The 24,508-nt window shown below is 40.1% G+C and overlaps 1 protein-coding gene and 1 pseudogene across 5 annotated transcripts in view; one reads left to right on the top strand and one right to left on the bottom strand.

The window, feature by feature from the left end:
• TEX14 (testis expressed 14, intercellular bridge forming factor) overlaps nucleotides 1-24,508 on the bottom strand; it is a 150,847-nt gene that overhangs the window by 80,432 nt on the left and 45,907 nt on the right. For all 5 annotated transcript variants that reach the window (XM_056814208.1, XM_056814204.1, XM_056814207.1 and 2 more), the window contains exons 8-10: nucleotides 12,415-12,528; nucleotides 9,062-9,185; nucleotides 1,870-2,048 (exon numbers count right to left, since the gene is read on the bottom strand). In XM_056814208.1, the coding sequence (XP_056670186.1) occupies nucleotides 1,870-2,048; nucleotides 9,062-9,185; nucleotides 12,415-12,528 (417 nt within the window). The remainder of the gene's footprint in view (nucleotides 1-1,869; nucleotides 2,049-9,061; nucleotides 9,186-12,414; nucleotides 12,529-24,508) is intronic.
• On the top strand, nucleotides 13,898-14,222 carry LOC130456839 (activated RNA polymerase II transcriptional coactivator p15-like; annotated as a pseudogene).

Here is a 24,508-nt window from a genome sequence, read left to right as displayed (position 1 = left end):
TGCACTTAGCCTTCTCTGTCACTGCCACCCCCAGCTCCTTCCCATCTCCTCTTCCCTTTCAACTTCCTGCTCTGGGTAGTCTTCCTGTTAGAATGTCAGCTCCTTGTGGACAAAACTATCTTCCTGCTTGTCTTTCCAGCATTTGGCACAGGGCCTGGAATAATAAGTACTTCATAAATGTCTGATTTGGGGACAGTTGGGTGGCTCAGTGGATAGAGCACCAGCCCTGGGGCCAAGAAGTCCTAACTTCAAATATGGCCTCAGACACTGCTTAGCTGTATGACTTTAGCAAATTACTTAACCCCATTTGCCTGGTCCTTACAATCTTCTGTCTTGGAAATGATATTTAGTATTGATTCTAAGATATAAGGTAAGGGTTTTAAAAGAATGTCTGGTTTTGATATTCTTATTGCACAAGCCTGATCAAAACTAGTAGATAGATACCTTGGAACTTTCTTCAAGAAAATCTCTGAACTACATTAACCTAATCAATAAACCCTCTTTCCAATTGTACGGAGCTATGTACAGTCAATTATCAGCTTTCACAGGGGTTTTTAGAAAACTGTGAGAAAAATTAAAAAATGTGCTAACATAGTATCCCTGAAATAGTGCCAGGGAAAGGAGCTAGGACTAGATGGGGAGGGGCTAGGACAGGAATGTTAAAAGAACCCCCAGGTAAAAAAGGGAAATGGGCAAATAGCAATCTAATTTCCCTCTTAGTGCATGCCTCTCCATAGAATAGAGGTGACCCCCATCTCATTTACCCACAAACTTAGCTGATTTTCCAGTTTTTTCCATTTCCACATTTGCATTTGAGAACTTACTTTTTTAGCACTTTCTGGAGAGGATTCAAAACAGGTTATTTGTTAACACCAAACTCATCTCATCAGCCAACAGCCCTGCAGACATTCCTGCATGAAACTCCTTTATTTTCTCACTAAGCCAAATCACTGACTTTGCATGCTTGAGATTAGAGCCCAAAGAACTTGTACAAAACTTTATACTTATACTATGTTTTAAAAGCAAACAATGAAGATATGCAAAGAATGCAGGAAAAGTTCTTCACAAAGGTGGGGCCAACAAGCTCAATAAGGAGTCTGATAAGATACCAGTCTCTCTCTTCACAAATGTGCCCCATGAAACCTCTCACTTTTTTCTCTATTCAGAATAGCTGAGTGTAGCCCCCAGTAACGAGAGTGAGTCCCAGAATGCAAGGCCTCTGGGTAGCCATTAACTTAGAAGCAGTAACACACATGGCTTTTCCCCTCGACATGAACTCAATCCATTTTTCTCCCAAGTTACCAGATGATCTGCCAGGAATCACTGGCGCAACTATGGAAACTCCTGTTGAAATCACTGAAGTAGCTCATTTCCTTTATCCTTATCTTGTGAATCATCACTTATCATTGTTTCTGTATGAAGCTTACCTAATCCCTTTACCTACATCATTTACCCTATAAACTGTAGACTCCAACTCATTAAACTTTGCCACCACTCTGGGAGACTTGTCTGTGTGGTTCTTAGAAGGTATTGGTCCTCCTGTAATCCCAAGTCCATCCCCTTTGCCCCAGTTACCAACCCACAAGCAACAGCTGAGAATGTGTTCAATTGTGATTACCAAGGAGAAATCAAGGTTATTGATAAAACCATGAGAATGCTTGCAGTCATATCAAACACTGAGGACTAATTGTACTTTAGTATTTGTGGTAAAGGGCATCTTTGATGGCTTGTACTATGAAGTCCTCTATAAACACATTGATTACCCCGTTGATAATGTTAAATGATTCTGTATACAAACTGGATCCTCAAAGAAAAAAAAATGACCCAAAAGATGGTCCCTTTAAAAGTAACAAAACCAGTTTTCTATACCTTTCTATCATGTATTCCAAGTTGGTCAGTCTTGCTTCCCCTGCTGACACGATATGGACAGCATAAGAACTGAGCGAGCGGTGCACAAATCCTCTGGAGTGCAAATATCTTAGTGCATCATTAATCTGAAGCAGTAAATGCACAATTACCTCCATGTGTAACACAGGAAATTGGGAACGCTGGAAGTAACCAAATAGCAGAGTTGTTAAAAAAGAAAACTCATCACAATCTTATTATTAGAGAGGGCACATTTGTTTTTGAGAAGCAGAATAGCATGATTAGATCCCATCAACAAAAACTTTTAGAAAGGATATAAAAATGTTTCAATGAGTAACAATTTAAAGCAGAAGTTTGCCAAATATGACTCAACTCAGGAGGAAAGCCATCTCAAGAAGGTCCCTCCTTATTAGGAACAATGAATGAATAAATGGCCTTTAGGATAAAGCAAATCCTCCTTCTCCTTAGTTGTCCCATAGACCCACTTTGACCCTCTATCTCTCTTCCACTTTTTCTCTTAGACATCATCAATGAATCAAGAATTAGCCTTCTTCACCTTCACAGTGAAGATAAACTGGATAAATAGTTTAATTAGAACATTAATCTTTCTGGGTCCCATTAATAAATCTGGGAATGCTACTTCCGTGGGCAGCTAGGTAACTCAGTGGATTGGAAGTCAGGTAGGAGGTCCTAGGTTCAAATCTGACTTCAGATACTTCCTAGCTGTGTGCTCTGGGCAAGTCACTTCACCCCCATGGTCTAGCCCTTACCACTCTTCTGCCTTGGAACCAATACATAGTATTGATTCTAAGACAGAAGGTAAGGGTTTAAAAAAAAAAAAGAATATTAATCTATCTAATGAGAGCTTGGATCTTTGTCCAAAGGTGGAAATTCTTAGCCTTTTTGTTTATCATGAATCATTGGCAGGCTGATCAAGTCTAGAAACTCTTTCTTGGAATCATGTTTTAAGTGTATTAAATAAAATATACAACACTATAAAAGAAACTAGTTTAATAAAATAAAAATATAATTCTCCACCAAGTTCACAGACCCAAGAAACACCTCTGACCCATACACATCTGAAAGACACCTCCACACTAAGGCCTTCTTGCTAGGAGCTGTTCCAATTTGTTCACAGGAACTGCAAGTCAAACTAACCCACATGAAGTTAAGATGGTACAGACTCAGTACTACTCAATTTAACAAAGTTGTAGTAAATATAATTCTGAAAATTGGTTTATCTCCCTTAAAATACTGTCAACTGCTCTCAACATCCTTTAGTGTACTGGACTTATAGGGCTTTCTGGTACTCTAGGCCCTGAGAATTAAGGATCTGAGCTTCAGTGACACATGATATAGAATGGAAGGGAAAACCTAAAAAGTATTTTTCTCAGACCCATCTTTCTCCTTTTTTTAAACAAAGATAAAGGACAGGAAGTAGAATCAAGAAATCCAAAATGTCATTTCTGTATTTTAATTGATTAAAAAAAAAAAGCAGTGTAGTTGAGTATGTCTGTCTGAGGAATTAGCAGAAGTAGGTTCCAGTCCCAGACCCATCTAATTTGGTAGTTTCAGGTGCTTACACATCATAAGATCTATGATGGAAAAAGGGAATGTACAGAAGAGGAAACAGCCAGAGTGGGATGTGACATGCCCATACATACATAGCTAAAGTAGAGAAGGAATTTAAACCCAGGTTCAGTTCCCTTTCCACTCCATCACAGCAATCCCCACTTTCTCTGCCTCTATTTCCCCATCTTTCCATATTTCAATAGGCACTAGGGAAGTACAGAACACAGAATATCAGGGAGGCTCAAGTCTAGTTGGGGAGGTAAGAAGAGAAGCATATACATGGGAAATATTAAATCATACTGCAGAACCTTGTATAGACACTATAGACCCCAAACCCTAAAATTCAGGGATAAGAAAAAAAAAGCCACTGTCTGAAATGAGAGCTAATGAAGATCAATACAAAATGGAGGACCATCCGTTAGCTCTAAAAATAATGAGCCTCAAGAGATGACATGTAAAAAGGTGGTTGACAAGGGCGAGATGTATAAGGTGAAAGGGTAGACAGAGGAAGGAACTTTGGATTCTGGAATCAAGAGGATCTGGATTCAATGGATTCAAACCTGGCATCTGTTACCTTTATGTTCTAGGGCAAATCAACTGGGCCTCAATTTCCTCACCTATAAAACAAGGTGTGTGTGTGTGGGGGGGGTAGTAGAGTGAATTAGATGGCCTTTTAAGATTCCTTTTGGCTTTAAAATCTATGAAACTAGGAGACAGCTAGGGCAGTAGACAGAGTATAGGCCTTGAGATGGGAGGTCCTGGGCTCAAATCTGGCCTCAGATACTTCCTGGATGTGTGACTCTGAGCTGTATGATCCCATGTGACCTTAACTCCCATTTCCTAGCCCTTACCACTCTTTTGCCTTGGAAATGATATTTATTATGGCTCTAATAAAATTCTAAGAAAAAGAAGGCAAGGGTTTATAAATAAATAAATGAAATGTATGAAATTTCCACCAAGTATACCTCTAGAGAAATATAAGGGTCCCTTGAGGAGCCCAATTCATTCTAGGCTACCTAGAGTTCTTTTTGTCCTAAATGAAATAACTCAAGTAAAAGAAATTCCAATTCACCAAACTGTATTCATAAGCAGGTAATTCTCATATAATTATATTATATGCTCCCTATTATAAGGGGAACTAGATGGCCAGTGGATATAGTGCTGGGCCTGGAGTCAGGAAGCCGTGAGTTCAAAGTTGCCTTTAGACACTTTCTAGCTATGTGACCCAGGGCCAATCCCCTAGCTGTGTTTGCCTTATTCATTGGAGAAGAAAATGGAAAACTGCTCCAGTATCTATACGAAGAAAAAGTCATGGGGACAGCTGGGTAGTTCAGTGGGTTGAGAGGCAGATCTAGAGACGGGAGGTCCTAGGTTCTAATCTGGTCTCAGACATTTCCCATCTGTACAAGTCACTTAACCCCCATTACCTATCCCTTACTACTCTTCTGCCTCAGAACCAATACATAGTACTAATTCCAAGATGGAAGATAAGTCATGGATGTTGGAAAACAGTATGAGAGAGATTAGGTTTAGATCAACATCTCACACCCTACCCCAAGATAAACTCATAATGGGTGAATGACTTGAATATAAAGAAGGAAACTATAAGTAAATTAGGTGAACACAGAATAGTATACTTGTCAGATCTTTGGGAAAGGAAAGATTTTAAGACCAAGCAAGAGTTAGAAAAAATGACAAAATGTAAAATAAATAATTTTGATTACATTAAATTAAAAAGTTTCTGTACAATCAATATAACCAAAATTAGAAGGGAAGCCACAAATTGGGGAAAACCTTCATAACAAAAAACTCTGACAAAGGTCTAATTACTCAAATTTATAAAGAGCTAAATCAAATGTACCAAAAAATCAAGCCATTACCCAATTGATAAACAGGCAAGGGACACTAATAGGCAATTTTCAGAAAAAGAAATAAAAACTATCAATAAACACATGAAAAAGTGTTCTAAATCTCTTATAATCAGAGAGATGCAAATCAAAACAACTCTGAGGTACCACCTCACACCTAGCAGATTGGCTAACATGACAGCAAAGGAAAGTAATGAATGCTGGAGGGGATGCAGCAAAGTTGGGACATTAATTTATTGCTGGTGGAGTTGTGAATTGATCCAACCATTTTGGAGGGCAATTTGGAACTATGCCCAAAGGGCACTAAAAAACTGCCTACCCTTTGATCCAGCCATACCACTGCTGGGTTTGTACCCTAAAGAGATCATAAGAAAAAGCAGACTTATACCAAAATATTCATAGCTGCACTCTCTGTGGTAGTAAAAAATTGGAAAATGAGGGGATGCCCTTCAAATGGGGAATGGCTGAACAAATTATGGTATCTATTGGTGATGGATGTATGTGCTCAAAGGAATAATGAACTGGAGGAATTCCATGTGAACTGGAAGGACCTCCAGGAATTAATGCAGAGTGAATGGAGCAGAACCAGAACATTGTACACAGAGACGGATACACTGTGGCACAATCAAATGTAATGGACTTCTCTACTAGCAGTAATGCAATGATCCAGGACAATTCTGATGGACTTATGAGAAAAAATGCTATCCACATCTAGAGAAAGAACTGTGGAAGTAGAAATGCAGAAGAAAAACAACTCCTTTATCACAAGAGTTAATGTGGATATGACTGGGGATACAGACTCTTAATTAAATAAAATAAAAAAAAAGTCATGGATGGTATGGTCCACAGAGTCACAGAGAGCTGAACAAGAGAGGCACAAATGCTCCTTATGATAGACTTTTTCTTACTGGTGGTGGAATGCTCTATTGGTGAGATCATAGCTCTGCCCATCCCTCAGGGACTTTGTAGAACATCAATGATTACTGCCCAGGAAAGAAAGTAGACAAGCAAGATCAAGAATCCCAGAATTCTCTCTAGGGTCTGTGTAGGATGAGATTCACTGTGTAATTCTGAGAGTAGTATTTGGCTTATCACCCCAATTTTTGAGACCCCTGAGTATTACTATTCCTTAGGCTAAAACTAACCCCTCTACCAAAACCCCATAAAAAATTCTTTTCCTGACTTATTTTCAAAAACCTCGAGAAGAGTTTATTTGTATCCTGGGAAGAAAGCCAACTACAAGATAAGAAGGAACAGAGTTTCAACTGTATCTTTATTGTCCCCAAGCTGAAAATCCCAGGATAGTAACAGGTTTTTTGATCATGGGGATATTTAGGGGAAGGTAAAGTTGAAAATCACATGCTTAAGACTTGAAATGTCACGGCCCCATTTCTGTGGAATTAGACAGAAGGAAAGAGGAGAATCTTGAATCAGGATTATTATAAAAGTCTGTGATTGTATGTAGAAGAAGAGAGAACATTTTTGTCTCAAGCAAGCAGCTTGTGTGGATCCCTTTTTCTTGCCTTCCCCTCCTTTTCTACCCCTACTGTCCACTGTTTTCTCTGAATAAAGGTGCTTTTTCTCTGCCAGCATCTTTATCAAGTATCCTATCTGCTCATCAGAGTGATTTCTAGGGGTACAAGCCCCACCAAAATTCCACTCCACACAGGTGAAAAAGAGACCTCAAACTATTCTATTGTTAAATGCAGTATCAGAAGGAGCTACCTTGACCTCACAGACCTAATGGTTAGAGCAGGTCTTATGATGTCTCTGGAAACTTACCACTTCCAGAGTCTTTGATTTGATTAGATTTTAATAACTTTGATCCCATCACTCCTCCCATATTCCACTTATTCACATCTAGAGCCTCTGATGTCACCAAATGTTAGTCACTCCTAAACTCAATCTTATTCTTCCCCCTTATAGTGGGTCCCCTTGACACTTTCCTGTTTGTACCTGACCCCAAACTGCAGTTCCTCCACCCTTATTAAGGCTCCTAATTGCTACTGCAGTAGTCCACTATTTTTTCATGTTGATACTATTATCCCTTGAAGCTGGACATCCCTTATATCACTTGACTATGACCTGCTCATCAGTCAGCTATCTATTATTGTTTCTCGGTTTTCTACAGGATCTGCAGGCACTGGTGAGGCTAGAGAAGATTTCTTCTGTCTTGTAAATTAACAAACTGATATTCTCATTTAGCAACTTCCTTCTTGGAAGTTTGACTACTGGGATTCAATCTCTCAGAGCTCTGGGTGGGCTGATAAAATCAAGTCTCTGAGTCAACAGAGCTGAGCATCACATCCTGGAATCTAAGGAGATCTCACCAGAATGAGGCCAGCTGCTCACTTTCATTATGTTTGGCAATGTCAACATGGAATCTAGAAGCCCCAAACTTGTAGCCTAGTAAAAGCTGATGAACCCCAAGTTTTAGAACTAGCTTGTAAATTGGAGACACCAAAGCTTGTACTTGTTCCTTGTTCCTGTGAGAATTCACCCTGAAGGGAATCTCAGACTAGCAATTTCAGACTGAATAATGGACCCTGAGGTAAAGGCAATCTCTGTCAGGTGGGGCCAAGCCCAAGCCAAGTGACTCTTCTTGTCTCCAGAAGCCTCTCCCACTGTGTCACACCCTCCTTTTGAGGATCTAACTCAGGACCTTCAGTTTGTCACTGTCAAAAACAAAGTTTTATTGAAACAAGGGTGGCAACTTTAAGGTTGTCAATCAAAAGACTCCCTTTGGTCAGTTGATAGAACTGTGGACTCTGCCAGGGCTGCTCTTTGGAAAAATTATAAAAGTGAGCAGAGTGGATAGCTAGACAGCTCAGTGGATGGAGAGTCAGGCCTTGAGGGGGTCCTGAGGTCAAATATGGCCTCAAGGCACTTCCTAGCTATGTGATCCTGGGCAAGTCACTTAACCTCAACTACCTGGCCCTTTCCACTCTTCTATCATATAAATTCTAAGACAAAGTGAGAGTTTAAACTAAAAAAAAAGTGAGCAGAGATTGTGTCACTTTTGAGCAAGTGCTTCCTTCAGGCTCCCCACCCCCGCAGCAGCAGCAACTTGGTCCTGGCCTGCTCTTCAGGGTGAGGTGCATTCTGTGAACTGCTCTGCATCTAAGGGATCAGGAAGAAGGCTGAGGTACTGGGGTCCTGGTCAAGCTGGATCTCTGGGGTCCTTTATCTGAGGTTTCAGAAGGAATGGCATCGATAAACTGAGGGATGAGACTGGGAAAGTGTGGTCTGCACTTTGTTAGGAGATTTTACTGTCTTCGAGACTGGTTTAGGTAGTCAGCTTAGCTATATGTGTCAGTGGGTGAAAGGCATTGATTGAACTTTGTGGAATATAGTCTATCTGTCCTGTCTACTCTTCATGCATGCAAGAGCTAGATGGTAGTTAGAAGGCTGTACCTGAAGTCAGGACTGCCCAAGTTCAAATGCAGCCTGAGTCACTTAACTCCTATTTGTCTAAATTTCCTTTTTTGTAAAATGGGATAATGTCACCTACATGTTGTTGTGAGGAGAAAATGAGACATTTGTAAAGTGCTTTGTAAACCTTAAGGTGCTATATAAATATTATTATTATTATCATTGTAACACTTACCTAAAGGTCTACTGTGAACTAAGTCGTAATTTACAAATGTAACAGAAATTGGAATTCATAATGGTTTTTTTGGAAGAGAGGGGAAAAAAGGGAAATTAGAACTGAAAAAAAGAAAAAAGAAAAGAAAACAGAGAATAAAGTCCTTTACCCTTTCATGAAGAATGCTGTAGAGGGAGCCAATATTAATCCTCTCGTATACCAGACGAGTTTTTTCCAAATCCTGAGACAAACATACGGCCATCAGCTGCAGCAAGTGGGGATGACGTAATTTACTGTGAAGGAGAAAAGACTTCAAAAGATCAGGTGAGAGGTCATGCAGAAGGGACTTTGTCCTTCTCTTCCTCAGCACTCTTCAAACCATATAGTCTGGGCCCCTCTCCTGGACTGAGAAGCCTGGCCTTACCAGCCTCCTAGGCCTGCTCTGCTGCCTCTATGTATCCTAGCAGAGCAGATCTAGATTGACCTTAGATATGAGATTTTACTTTTGCTTTTTTCTGTAAAGTAGAATGAAGGGAGCAGGACCAAGCTCCCTTCCTATTCTGATTCAACAAAATATTAGATTAGAAAAAAGGCTATAACATAAATACCATTTGGTGAAAATCCATGCCATTCTTGCTGGCCATGCCCAGAAGATAATATACAAAACTATTCAGGGTAGAGGATAGGAAACTTCTAAAAATTTTTTTCTGATTATCCCTATCATTTATACAACTAAAAGTTTTACTGTTTCAAATCATTTTCATATATGTATATATTATCACAATGAATTCCCACAGAGGGGAAGCTGAGTAGCTCAGCGGATTGAGAACCAGGCCTAGAGATGGGAGGTCCTGGGTTCAAATATGATCTCAGACACTTCCTACCTGTGTGACCCTGGGCAAGTCACTTGACCCCCATTGCCTAGCCCTTACTATTCTTCTGCCTTGGAACCAATACACAGTATTGATCCTAGTGGAAGGTAAGGGTTTAAACAAACAAACAAACAAACAAAAAAGAATTCCCACAATAACCCCATGAGACAATTAATAGTAATAACAATAGTCTTCATTCCTTTCCAAGTCATACTCCTGACTCATATTTTCCCATATAACTCAGAAACCTCTTAACCCTGGAAGTTCACTTTCTCTGAAAGTTCCCTCCACCCCTTTGCCCTCTCCCTCTGATTGGCTGTTTCTCCCTAGAAGTTCCATTTTTAGGACCCAGACCAGCTTGTCTTCACTTCCTTCCAGGCTGCATTTATGACACTCTTGGAGCTCTCTACCATACTTCCAATATCTTAATCTCCCTTTCCCCATCAAAAAATCAAAACAAAACCCACCCCTACTTTTCAGCTTTCTTTTATGTGCTATCTTCTCTATTGTAAGTCACTGAGGGCAGGTACCCTTTCTTTTTGCTTATGTTTGTATTCCAGGTGCTTAGCAAGTAGTAAACACTCAATAAATGCTTATTGACTTGATTTAACTATGAAGTAAAAAATTGGTGTTACTTATCCTCACTTACAAGTGAAGTGACTGAAGTTCATAGAAGGTGACTCACCCACAGTCCCATAGAAAGAAAGGAGCCCAGCCAGGATTCATTCAGGAAGTCGTTGGGCTTCCTGACTCCCAATCCAATGTCCTTTCATTGGAATACAAATTCTTAGGAAGGCCATCCTGACTAGTCCTCTGGGACTATCTTATAACTAGGAGAGACCCTGGACTCAAAACCAGGCCTCCTGAGCACAATGCTTGGTGCTCTTTCCATAAACGACTTCATCCCTCTTTACTAAGCCATCAAGATAGAAATGCCCCTTTGTATCAGCACCAATTCTCATATCTGGGGTTTCATACACTCATCCAAGCTTCCTTCAGACTCACTCAGAATTTCAGAATAGACAGACTCTCCTTCCCAAAGAGTTTGAGAACTCTGAGCTGACCAGACACATATATCTTTTATAAATAAGGGAACTGATATTCACAGAGAATCCAATCCCCACTCCTGAGCTCAGTTAGGGAAAGTCAGTTCCCCAAGACCTGACTGATCCTGGTCAAACTGAAGGTTGAATTCCTGGCTTAGCAAGAGATGAGAAACTGGGTCTTATAGCAGTGACTAAACCTCAAGGCCCTAACAGTCCATAGGAGCATCCTGAGTGGAATCAGTATAGCACCAGGGACATGGAAACTTTAGAAGCCTAAAAGTCTGAACCACTATAGTTGGAAGAAATCTCAGAGGCCATTTATTCCAGGATAAGTCCTTGACAGATGAGGAAACTGAGGCTCATAGAGGTTTTAAAGTAATGAGCACCAAGGCCACACAGCTAGTAAGAGTCAGAAGTAGAATCTTGCCCCATACCCTCCATCTCCATAACCAGAACAACTTTCTTTCCACTGTACCATGTTGCCTCTTCAGTGGCTGAGTTTACCATACTTTCTGCAGCAACAGTCAGGAAAATAACATGCCTATAAACTATGAATAACTGTCTTCAGAAGTCCTACAATCTCATGTTGGAAGGCCTTTTTTCTAATCTGCCAAATAATCATGACCAGAGCCATCCCCAACAATGAGCTGCCATGGTTCCTACCCAAGGTGCTGGTACCTGGGCAATAATTACTTAGGGAGGTAGATGGGAAAGAAGCAGTTCTGTCAGCTGGGATTAAAAAAAGATCTCAAGGGGTGCAGCTGGGTAGCTTAGTGGATTGAGAACCAGGCCTAGAGATGGGAGGTCCTAGGTTCAAATCTGGCCTCAGGCACTTCACATCTGTGTGACCCTGGACAAGTCACTTGACCCCCATTGTCTAGCCCTTACCACTCTTCTGCCTTGGAACCAATACACAGTATTGATTCCAAGATGGAAGGTAAGGGTTTAAAAAAAAAAAGATCTCAAGGCCTTAAACTCTCCAAATTTCTGCACTATATCAAAGTAGGTAGGACTGCCCTTCCCTTATTTTTCAACTTAGTTTAGACCCATCCCAAATTCTGTATTTCTATCCTCATACTTACCTTCAACTTTTTCAAAATTATATTTTCTGCTTCAGTGACGCCTAATTTCAACTGAATACAATTGTTTGTGCCCAATCTGCTCCAACTACCTAATTTTACAGATGAGGAAATTGAAGCTCAGGGGGTAAATAATCATAGCAGCAGCTGACTTTCGTATTAGCCCCTTAGTTTTGTGTACTATTTGCACAGAATGTTGTCCGACCTTCAGTATAGTCCTGTGAGGAAGGGAATTTGGGTATTACCACATTCATTTAAGAGTGCAGGTCAGAGACCTTGAGCTCAAATCTTGGTTCTGTCTTTCTTGGGACCCATGGCAAGTAATTTCTTCACCAGGGCCCTCTTGGTTTCCTCTCTGTAAAATGAAAGGGTTGGACAAGCTGACTTTTAAGGTCTCCTTCCCCACCTCTGTATCCATGGTCATGCCTCCTCACTGAATGCTGTCTCTGGGAGCTTGTCTGGCATCTACTGTGACCTGCACATTCCAGTGGTATCTGGCCTGCCCACCCTGAGGTTTATTCTTACCTACTATGCTCCTGTTCTGCAATCAATAAGTCTGCAAACCGGAGCTTACTGCAGTTCTGGTGAGTTGCAAAGTTGAGTTCCTTCACAGTGACTCTACTGCCATTCCACATGAGACTAAATGAGGAGGAAGAAGGATTTTTAGTGAGCTTCCCACCCCGCAGGTTGCTTTCCCTGGATCCCATTTCCTGACAGACAGGTCAGTTATCTCACTTAGCACCTAGAGTGGCAGTAAGTGAGCCCGTATGCTGACAAGTCACACAGATCCCCTCATTTTTCTTTACTGAATCTTTATATTAGCACTGACAAAGGGAAGCTCATCCTATAACAAAGTCATCTTTGCCATCAATCAGAAAGCATAAATGTCGCCCTGCGTACTGTGGGAGACATGGTTCTTCATGAACCTGGGGAAAAAAGTTCCTAGCCATAGAACGGGAACATCCTTGGAGGTAGCAGAAATCATCAGTACTAAAGGGTCTAAAGCAGGTTCTCAGTGCATGGGGAGTCCAGAGAAAGGAGAACCAAGAGAGCTGTCAGGGCACTGAGCATGACTTCCTGAAAGAGGCTGTATATTAGCTAAGCGGAGAAGAGTGGAGGAGATCTGAACAAGAGATGGGGAGAAGGCAGAATGGAAGTTATGAGCCATGAGGGGATTTTTCCCATTGTTTTCTTGATTTTGCATTCTCTATAGCTATTGTCAATGCCTTGGACAGATCAGGCACCCAAGCTTTGTGAAGGTATTCCACGTTAAAGGAACAGCCCCAAGAGTGCCCTGAGCAGGCTCTCCAGGTCCTTCGTATATGTCTACTCTAACTCACTTCAAGAATGTAAGAAAGCCCAAATATGAGAAGTACAGAACAAAGCCTCAACTGAATGAAAACCTTTTGCTAAAACACCTATTTAGTGTGCTATAAAATCTGGAGATGGGGGAGAGGGGGCAGCTGGGTAGCTCAGTGGATTGAGAGCCAGGCCTAGAGAGGGGAGGTCCTAGGTTCAAATCTGGCCTCAGACACTTCCCATCTGTGTGACCCTGGGCAAGTCACTTAACCCCCATTGCCTAGCCCTTACCACTCTTCTGTCTTGGAATATTGATTCTAAGAAGGAAGGTAAGGGTTTTAAAAAAAAATTGGAGACTGGTTGGGAGACTTGAGTTAGCATGTTCGTAGGTCATGAATAGGCATTGGGATTTTTAGTATTTTTTGGCTATTTGCTTATGCCTTATATTCCTGACCTGGGAGACGTGCTCCTATCTAAGTTTTCCCCTCTGAGGGTTATGTTATGGGTATAGGAACAATTAATTTTCAAGATTGGTTCAGAGTTGCCTGCTCCTTTCTTCTTTTTCATTTTTTCAATCAACTATGTTTTAAGTTTTCCAATGCACTGATATAGGAATAGAAGCAATAAAGATTGCTATTTTCTCACTAATTAAAATTCTAGGAAGTCTGAAATCAGATCAAAAAACAGGGAAGCAGTGTGGCTACAGAAACAGAGGAATGCCCAAATGCCCAAAGGAATTTGTTTCTTCAGGTTCATCTGGGAGTGATTCTAACAGAATAATTGAAAAAAAAAACCTACAAACAAAAACAGAAGAAATTTCTAAAGTGCCAGCTTCATTCAAGCAAAGTAACAGATAAGGTGTTCATATGTTCCAGATTGGAAAAATGAGATATGTCAGTGTTTAGGACTTTACCAGAAAAGTCTTAATTGATAGTAGAAAATACTGGATGGAATCAGGATGGTGATTTAAAATAAAACCTAGTAGAAAAAGTAATTCTTTAAATCAAGAACAACATGGTCAGCTTAAGGAATAGATTTTGCTGGGAGTCATCAGGTCATGATGCCTTGACAGAGTCTACGTGTGGTAGCTAAGGAGGCCACAGAGTGGCCCTTGGCAAGATGTGATTGCCCACTCAGTCCCCCTTACATGACCTCTTTCTTCAATACCCCTTACCTATGAAATTGACATGATTACAATTCACCCTAGTCTCAGAAAGAATAATACAAGAGCAAAATACCTGTACCCTAATTCTCTAAAACATCACCAAAAGATCAGACCCTCAAACCCTATTCCAAAAGACTATCATGGCTTAACTTTTATTTAGGTACATAATTCCCAGCAAAACTGCAGATACAAGTCAAGCCCAGAACTTTCCCACTCACAGAAACTTATTTTCATGAAGCCAGCACACAAATCAATCATAGAGGCCCATACAATAAGTACAAGTACATCAAGCTTCAATATGCCTCAGTGACTCGATTACACAAATCAGTAACTCAGAAACTCCCTAGTAGAAACCCTGAGAAATGACCAGTCTAATACTAAATTTGAATTGTGTTCCCAGTACCCCTCAACCTCATTGGTACGATCATTGAATTGTCTTTTAAGAACTGTTGATTAATTATTCCATTTTATTAAAAGCAATAAGTAATTTTCCTTGATTGTTTGTAAGTTCAAAACTTCTCACAGGGCAATGAGAAAATTAAATCACCTGTGACAAAATCATTTATCTTGTGTGCAACCTTTTTTTCTGTCTGAAATCACAATATAAGAATATAGAATATTAATCAAGGGATTTGTTAAAAGTTAATGTATCGGGGGCAGCCGGGTAGCTCAGTGGATTGAGAGCCAGGCCTAGAGATGGGAGGTCCTGGTTCAAAACTGGCCTCAGACACTTCCAAGCTGTGTGACCTTGGGCAAGTCACTTGACCCCCATTGCCTAGCCCTTACCACTCTTCCACCTTAGAACCAATACATAGTATTGATTCCAAGAAGGAAGGTAAGGGTTTAAAAAAAAAAAGTTAATGTATCACTTTTCCAATTATCTCTCTTTGAACATGTGTGTTGGGTAATGTATCTGTGTGCCAAGAAAATGGGTATAAAAATAAACACCAGGTCTGGGAATGGTGGAGCAGCTATCAGATGCAAAGCAGTCCCATGTGAAATAGAAGAGTAAACTGACTGAAACTACTACTGATTGAAATGGAGAAGGTAAACTGAGGGGAAACTGCTGTTCTCTGGCTGTGACTTGAGAGAGCTGCTACAGGAACCTGAGGCTGCTTATTTGTAATGGAGGTAGAACAGAGAAATGTTGGGGGATGCCACCACAAAGGAATGCTGGTACACAGAGGACTACTTATAAAGGAATGCCCTGGGGTTGACATTGGGGTTTGCCTGCTGATCCCTACTGATGGCTGATTCTTCAATCTATTTCCTAACCCCCTTCCTTTTCCAACCCTCGTCACCCAGTTCTTCTTGAAGACTTGGCTCCTTCCCTCCCCACTTGAGTAAACTATAAAGATATTCTTTTCCTTTCCTTTTTCAAGTCAAGGGGTTTATTGGGATAACAGGATGGGAAAACTGAGGTAGGAGGATTTCCCTAAATTACGGGGATAATTTTAGAAAGCTTTGAGGAAGTATTCCAGTCACAAGCTGTGACTCTGATATAATTAGGGAGATGGAGGACAACAGCAGTTCAAAATCTTCATTCTTCTTCACAAATCAGCCAGGTCTCTCAGCTTAACCCCAGAAAGAAACAAAGTTCAAAATCTCTCCTTTTCTCCTGGCCAGCTCAACTCTCAAATAGATCACCAACTCAAAAGCTTCTCCCCTGGTCAGCTTCCACTGCTCAGAGCCAGAGAGACAGAGACCCAGTCCCCAAAAGCCAAATTTCTCTTCTCAGTGTCAACTTCAACTGCTCAGAGCCAGAGAAACCCCCAAAAAACCAAGTCAGCCTCATAAAGGTCTTTCAGCCAGCCTCAAACCTCCAGGGAGAGAGAGTGTGACTTCCAGTCTGAGACAAAGTCCAAAAAACCAAGTTTTTCCTCTCAGTATGGCCAGCAAAAGTCCCCAACTGCCCCTCCTGGGAACACTCCGTTGGAATCTTCTCTTGACTGACGTCTAGAGCTAGATCTCCAGCCCTGCATCTTGGTCCACAAGTCCTGCAAAACCTCTCTCTCTTCATGTCTCTATCACAATCCCCCCCCTTTTATTAGCATAAAATGCAACTTGCATTTTATTTTCATGATATTTACCTTATTAATAACAATTCTATCTTAACTCTTTGCTATCTGAAATATACTCTTACCCCCCCCCCCAATAACAAACTCCTAAACTCATCTTAGCTGTTCTCTCTATCTAAATACCAAGCTAAGAATGGGTCATAGGAAAATGGGTTAGATAGGGGAATTACATGAATATAATTTCACATAACAAAACAAGTAACAACATTTAAATCATCTCAACAATTCAATAACATATTGAACATGCAAATGACTTATCCTAATGTCTATATAGTCACTAAGAAAATTTCTTAACACTAACAAATGCTAATCTACAATCATAATACAATCTAACTTTTATACTACAGACTTCTGTCTCTTTCTTAAGCCTTAGACCAATTCACTAAGCTATCACTATTGTTAGTAGTTAGATCATTAATGAACTTACTCTAAAAGTTAGCTTGTTAGCCAATTTAGTCATTACATGTGTCCATATAAATTTACATATGTTCATAATTGTAGATTTCTGTACAAACTCATGCATAAAAGTCTGTTTGAATTTTCCACAGAAATTTCTCATTAATGTGTCTTTGTTGTCTTGTATGTTGTATACTTACCCAATCCATGAATATTTTACTTTGCTATGTAGGATGTGCGTGCAAATGTATGTGATGTTCACATGTATGACAAATCCTTACATAACTTTCATGGCCAAAAGTTCCAAATTTCAAAGTTCCAAAGTCCTTCCATGTCCAGTCATGTTGCTTGTAGAAATTCTCTTCCTTTCCACTCTGGTCCTTCGTCTGGTCTGCATGCCATTCGCCATCGTCCAGACTTGATTGAAGACTCGTGTTCTTCAAATCAGGATCCACTGCAATAATCAAGAACCCAGGAACACACAAACATACCACGAACAATGCATGTGTGTGAGATTTATACATGTATGTGCCAGTAAGAATGAAAAGTTACTTTTGCATAGAAGTGAGTTGAAATCTTCATGCATGCAGAATTTATCAATCTTTCTTCATGCATGAGGGTAAGTTTTTGCATTTGTTTCTCTTTTTTCTTGCAAGTTAGCTCAAACTTGTGTTTTTCTTCTTGCATGGGTGTATTCATTATGCCTAAGGGTATAGTTTTCAAGTTTTCTTTTTTCTTCATCAAGGAGGTCTATCATATGGTTACTATATGTAGTTTTTGAATGGTTATTGTATGTATTACTTGGAGATAGTTCTTTTTGATGTGTTACTATGTCAGGCAGAGACTATTTTATATTTCACATTGAAACTTTGTTTCTTCGTGGCTGCTACTCTTTCAAATGCAAGGTTTTCTTTTTGTATTCTGTGTTAATGGCTGTATATCATCATGGATGCTACCTTTCATTATTTTAACATATGCAGGGCTCTCTTTTCTGTATTCTGGTAGCAAGTATTGTAAACCTTAAAATTTCTTAGACTTATAAATGTTGAAAATTTCACCATTGGGAAATTTCATACTTGAAAAATTTCCTATTGATAGTGGGAACTCTATTGGAATGTGAACCCCATTGGCATGGGAGGTTCCTCCTCCTCCCTTCTTAAGATTACTTTAGGACAGAAACCTTTTGCTGAACAATGGAAAGGGCTTTGACCTATGCTTAAGCATAGAACAGGAAGATTTTTGAGTCATGATTGATTTTAGAATTGATACAATAGAGATACTTGGAATGACAGAACCAGGTCTTGGAAAATACAAATTTCCACCCCACTCAGTCCTAACAGGATTTAGGAAGGGCTGCAGCAAAGGATCAAGATTTAATTATTTGAGAATATGACCTTCAACAGACATGTGCAAAGCCACAGACCTCTGGGCGGTCCTGGGTTAAGCCAGAGCCACTATTGGCACAAGGAAGACATGGACAGTGATTGGTAGATGTGAGAACTGAGGGGAGGGAACTTGGATGGTTTCCTTAAAGATAGAGGGGTCTGAGGACTGAGAGGAGGGTTGGCTGGAGAGGTTTTTGGTCTGAGAGGTGGTGCTTTGAGAGTTGGCTCTGAAGGAAGCTGGAGGTGGAGGCCCCTGAGACTGTTTCTCCATTTTGGTCACGTGAGTAATAGGGACTGATCTCCTTTCTTTGCCTCAGCTATCTAAGGGTTTGGGCCTTTTGGCCCAGCCTAAACAGAAGGGGTATTTAAGCCCTATTCCCTTCTCTCCCCTTTCTCTCTCTCTATCTCTAACTCCTTTCTTCCTCCTGTTTTGTAATTAAACTCTATAAAAGGTTGACTGCTGACTTGAGTTTTCATTTAGGAATTACATAGTTGAATTCCTTGGCGACCTTAAATTAATATATATCAGTCTTTTAAGTGATTTCCTTGTCACAGTATTCATGTGCTTTCCTGTGTTTCCAGTAGGGACTGCATTTGCTTATCAATTACTTTCCTAGGGCTACTCAATATTATGGGTGTGATGCAATTTCACATGCAAAGCATGGAACCATGGATCTCTTTGATCAACCTTTATAGACGTTGGGGTTGTCATTACGACCGTTGTTGGTTCGATCCATCTAGGTTCTGTAGTTACCACCTGGTTTTATCTTGTGCAATGAAAAATCTAGTGGTATTCTCTGCACAAGCAAACCTAGTTTCCTTAGTTCTTCAATCCTACATTGTATCTGTTTTAAGTATTCATGAAGAATGCATTCCCCTCTTAACGTGGACAAGTAAGGTGACTTTACTGTCCTACCATGCCAAAGAGGCTGACCATACAGCATTTCAAAAGATGATATGTGCAGGTCAGTCCTAGGCCTGGTTCTAATGTTGAACAAAGCAATAGGCAAAACATCTGTGCATTTTAAATGTGTTTCTGAACAGAGTTTACCTATTTGAGTTTTTAACTCTTTGTTCATCCTTTCAATCTGCCCGGAACTCTGGGGCCGATAAATTGAATGGTAATTGCACTTAATTCCCCAAGTTTTTGTAGATTTCTTGTAGAACCCGGGAAGTGAAGTGGGATCCCTTGTCCAAGTTGATGGTATCAGGAATGCCATGTCTCGGTATAACCTCCTTCAAAAGAAATTTCACTACAGTGGCATTGTCACTTTTCTTGGACGGACATGCTTCAACCCATCTAGTCGGTCTATCCACTATAACCAATGCATATTTGTATCCCTTGTCCTTAGGCATGCTGATGTAATCAATCTGAATACACTGGAAAGGCATATACCTGAGTGGTCTGCCTCCCAATGCAACAGTCTTAAAGTGTCCTTGATTATATCTCCTGCATGTCTCACATGCCTGACAAGTTCTAATGGCATTTGTAGTTACTCCTGGTGCTGTCCAATATCTCTTTATGGTATCCAGAATCCCTTGCACTTCATAATGTCCCTTTGCATGAATTATGGTGCATAGATGTTGATACAACTTTTTAGAGAGAATAGGTTTACCCCCTTGAGCAATCCAGATGCCTTTGATTAGTTTAGTGTCTAGCTGCTCTTTCTATGACTGTACCTCTTCTCTGTTGTAGGCTTCAGTGGGATTATGCCTTTCGATCAGAGAGAAATTCAGCACACGGTGGGGATCAAACCTAGCAGCGTATTTCAATGTTACGTCTGCTCTGTCATTCCCTAGGGTTACCCTGTCCTTTCCATGAGTGTGTGCCTTACAATGGATTATGGCCACCTCCTTAGGAAAGTCTACAGCACTTATAATATGATCTATCAGATTGCCATATGCAATTGGTTTCCTAGCTGAAGTTTTATACCCTCTGTTTTTCCATATATATGATGACCAAAGTACAGTGGAGAAAGCATAATGAGAATCCAGAATTATATTAGCTCTTTTCCCTGTAGCTAATTCTAGGGCCATAAGTAGAGCCTTGAGCTCAGATCCCTGGGCGCTGACATGACTTGGCAATGATGCATGCCAAAGCATTTTGTCATTGTCAAATACTGCAGCCCCTGTGAATTTTCTCCCATCACAAACATAGGAGGACCCATCTGTGTATAACTCTATTTCTGGATCGACAAGAGGTGTATCTTTCAGGTGTTCATTTGGCCTATGCATGAGTTCCACTCTCTGATCACAGTCATGCAATACTTCTCCTCCCCCCCATTGGCAAATCAGGAATTGAGTTTCTGGGTTCAACAGTGCACATCTATGATTTGTGATGTTATCATTGCCTAACAAAATGACTTCATACTGGGATATTCTTGCATCGGTGAATGAATGTATACTCTGTGACCATAAAGGTTTTTTCAATTTGATATGCAGAATACACATGCAATTTACATCCCAGTACTATGTCATAGGGTCTTCTTGACCATTAGAGCAGTAGCTACTATGCTCCTGAGGCAATGCACCATGCCCTGTGCAACCGTGTTGAGGATAGAACTATAAAACACAATAGCCTTAAATTCAACCCAAAATACTGTGCTAACATTCCGGATGCGATGCCTTTTGCTTCATGGATGATCAAGTGGAATTCCTTCTTATAATCAGGTATTCCCAAAGCTGGAGCTGATAAAATAGCTCCCTTCAACTGTGAGAAAGCATGCAAATGTTACTTATTCAACTGCAATAGTTTTGATGTCTTTCTTTGTCAAATCAGTTAAGCACTTGGAAATATGAGAATAACCCACTATGTACTGTCTTGAGAAACCAGAAACCCCCCAGAAAAGCTCTAAGTTCTTTCTTAGTTCTAGGGATGCCTAGCTTCTGTATGTCTGCTATCCTTTTGTTAGAGATTTTCCTGGTGCCCCCTTCCAGGACAAATCCTAAATATTCAACTGTTGGTAGGACCCATTGAATCTTCTTTTTTGAAACTTTATGTCCCCTCATAAAGTTCTATTAACAATTTCTTTGAATCTTCTAAACAAGTCTTAGTGTCAGGAGATGCTGGCAACAAAACATCCATGTAGTGTATCAATTTGCTATGTTTGAAAGTTATGGTAGCTAGATCTCTTTGCAGCAGTTGACAAAATATTGAAGCAGACTCGCAACATCCTTGCACTAATCTAGTATAGCACAGCTGGGTTTGTCCCCATTGGAAAGCAAAAATATTTTGAGAATCAGGGTTGAAGTAAGCATTGCTCAGGTCCAACACTGTGTACCACCTAGACTCTGCAGGTATCTGAGTTATAATATCATTTGGAGATGGTGTTACAGTATGTCTCTTCCTAATGAAATTATTCACAGCCCTCAAATCCATCACAAATCTCCATGCCGGAGTGCCATCTTCATTTAGCTTATTCTTTTTGATAGCTAATATTGGGCTATTATATTCAGATACCATAGGTCGCAATACACCTTGCTCAAGCAAGCTATTTATAATGGGTGCTATCCCTTCTCTTGCTTCTTTACTCAACTTGTATTGTGGTATCCCTTCCCTTACCTCAATCCTAACAGGAGTAATCGATTTAATCCGACCCACATCATTTTGGTGTTTTGCAAACACCCCCTGTGATATATCTTGTGGGTATGTCATACAAAGAAGTCACAGCTTGAATCTTTTCAGGTTCTTCTTCAAGTTGTTCTAAGTATAACAACGGATAGTGCTTCAGTGAGTTCTTGGGTAGATGCAAATAAATTTCCCCAGATTTTTCACATTGTAATGTTGCCTGTATCTTGCACAAAAAATCACATCCCAAAAGATTATCTGGGCACGATAGAATCAACAAGAAGGTATGATCTATGGTGAAAGGACCTAGTTTAACCATAGTGCTTTTGAGCTCAGGGACCTATTGAATTTGTCCCGTTGCTCCAGCCACAGAAACCATACCCTCTATGTTGGTATCCCCTGGACATATCTTTAGGACAGATTTTGAAGCACCAGTATTTAAGAGAGCCTTACAGTTCTTCTTCCCTACCTTAATTCATACATATGGAGCTGGCCTGTGTGTAGCTAAAGAATTTATTGCCACCGAATTAGTACTCCTGTCTTTGCTACCCTCTGCCAGCTGCATATGTAACCCAGTCAATTCTTCTTGATTTGATTCATTCCCAATGAAATCTTCAATGGAATGTGAAACTAAACCATGGCAGTTGCTCTGGCTAGATACCCCTGTGCCCCATAAAACATTGGCACTAACTGAATCCTTGGTTGTTACTAAGTCTGCCATTCTATCCCCAGATTCAAATTTAACTGAAATGTCACCTCCACTACTTTGAATATGATAATCTGTGTTCAAAAGCAATGTCAGCTTCATTATCAGTTAGTTTTTTCTTATCTATAACACTCACTGCTGGATGGAAGGTACTAGCTTCTGGATTCAAACTAGATGCTTTTACAAAGGGTACCTCTGCCATAAATCTATTGACAGAATTAACTGCAGTAGGTGGAACTTCTGTGAATGTTTTTAGCGCCTTGTTATATTTAGCACCAGTAACCTTTAGGGAACTGAAATTATGTGTCTTTGTACCAGTCTCAGACTTTTTCTTGAGTTCTTGTGACTTTCTTTCTTTTTCTATTGCATAATTCAAACCCATTACCATTCTACACTGGAAAAAGTTTCCAAGGAATGATTTGATTTCCTTTACAGACTTTTCCTGTGTGGTTACTATACAGGTCTTATCAAATTTTTTTTATCTCATTTGCAATCTGAGATGTTATTTCATTAATTTCTGCCTCATTTTCTTTAATCTGGCTCTGCCTTTCTCTTGCTTTATTGCAATGGCTATCATTCACAGAAACACTTTCTTGCACCAATTTTGTACTATTTCTCAACTTTTTTCTTATATCATTTATATCTGTAGCCTCTTACTCACAACTTCTTATGTCTCCAAGTGCCTGGCTTCATAATTCCCTTCTAACCATCTCTGAACACTTAGGCTTAGCTCCAGTTTCTATTCCCTTTTGCATTTCCCTCAAATCTGGAGCTTGTTGTGAGGACTTCAACTTGCAGTGTGAACAGCAAGTTGACTTATTGTACCTAGTTCCTGCATTATGTTTTTCTCTGTTATTACTCTCCAGTTTCTTCTTCAAGAAACAGTTTCTAATCAAGTGCCCTTTCTGGTGACAAAAGAAACACTCCCTAATTTCTTTTTGCACTGATCTTGCCTGGTCACTAGGTTTCTGGGAAACAGGTTTTTGGTATGTTCTAAATGTGTTCAAATTTTTTATTTCTTCAATTTCCTTCTGTTTTAAATCCTTTTCAGTCCTCTCTAACTTTTCCTTAAGATCTTTAACTTCCTTGCTCTGATCTGAACTGTTTTCAAATAAGTAACCTGCAACCTCTCTCAATTCTATTAGGGAAACTGAGTTGTATTTTGGGAAATAGTTCTTAAAAAATGTCCTCAGATTTGATGTGCATCCCCTCAGAAATTGTCTACGTACATGGCCAGCTGTTTCTTCATTGTCTGCTTCTAAACCTAAAATTGCCTCTGCCATTTCTGACAGATGGTCTATGTATGTGGCAGGATGTTCCTCTTTTTCCTGCCTGATCTTATCAAATTTGGACCATGCACCAGGTTTGGAACAGCATTGCTTAACGGCTTGAAGCAAATCCTCTCTGCACCATTTAAGGTATGACATACAGGTCGGATTGGCGAAATCAAAATCCATTCTTTGATCAATAGTGGGCCAGCTGGTCAAACTGGTCTCAGATCTAGTTGTCTCCACAAATTTCCTTTTTTCATGGGAGCTGAATACTTCTGATAAAAGAAATTCAACATCTTCGAAATCTGGATCAAAGATTTGAAATGCCCGTTTAAGCTCCTTATGGGCTTTAAAAGGATTGTCCACAAATTTCGGAAAACGGCATTTAATGGACTCAAGTTCTTAAGGAGTGAATTGTCTATGGGCCTTTGAGTGAAAAACACCAGCATTAGTTGTTAGCTTGGTGACCTCCTTTAATGGACAGATTTTCTCAGGGGCACTAGCAGCCTGGTTCTCATTTCCACTGCCACCTTCAGTTTCCTGAGGTGCATTTTCAGTTTGCCCATTGTCCTTGCCCATAACTAGATCTAAACCTTTTTCCTTAATGAGTGTTCAAACACTGCCTTAATCATTTTGTCTAAGTCATTATCAATGGCTATAACCTTCTCTGCCTTCAGGGGAACCATGAATCTAAAGACTTTCCTCACTTGGGATAGAGTCTGTAACACAGCCATGAAGAGTACATATACTT

Source organism: Monodelphis domestica, chromosome 2 (genome assembly GCF_027887165.1).
Source record: "Monodelphis domestica isolate mMonDom1 chromosome 2, mMonDom1.pri, whole genome shotgun sequence".
Taxonomy (NCBI): Eukaryota; Metazoa; Chordata; class Mammalia; order Didelphimorphia; family Didelphidae; genus Monodelphis; species Monodelphis domestica.
The sequence above is the reverse complement of the archived record's forward strand: the minus strand, read 5'-3'. Positions and strand labels throughout refer to the sequence as shown.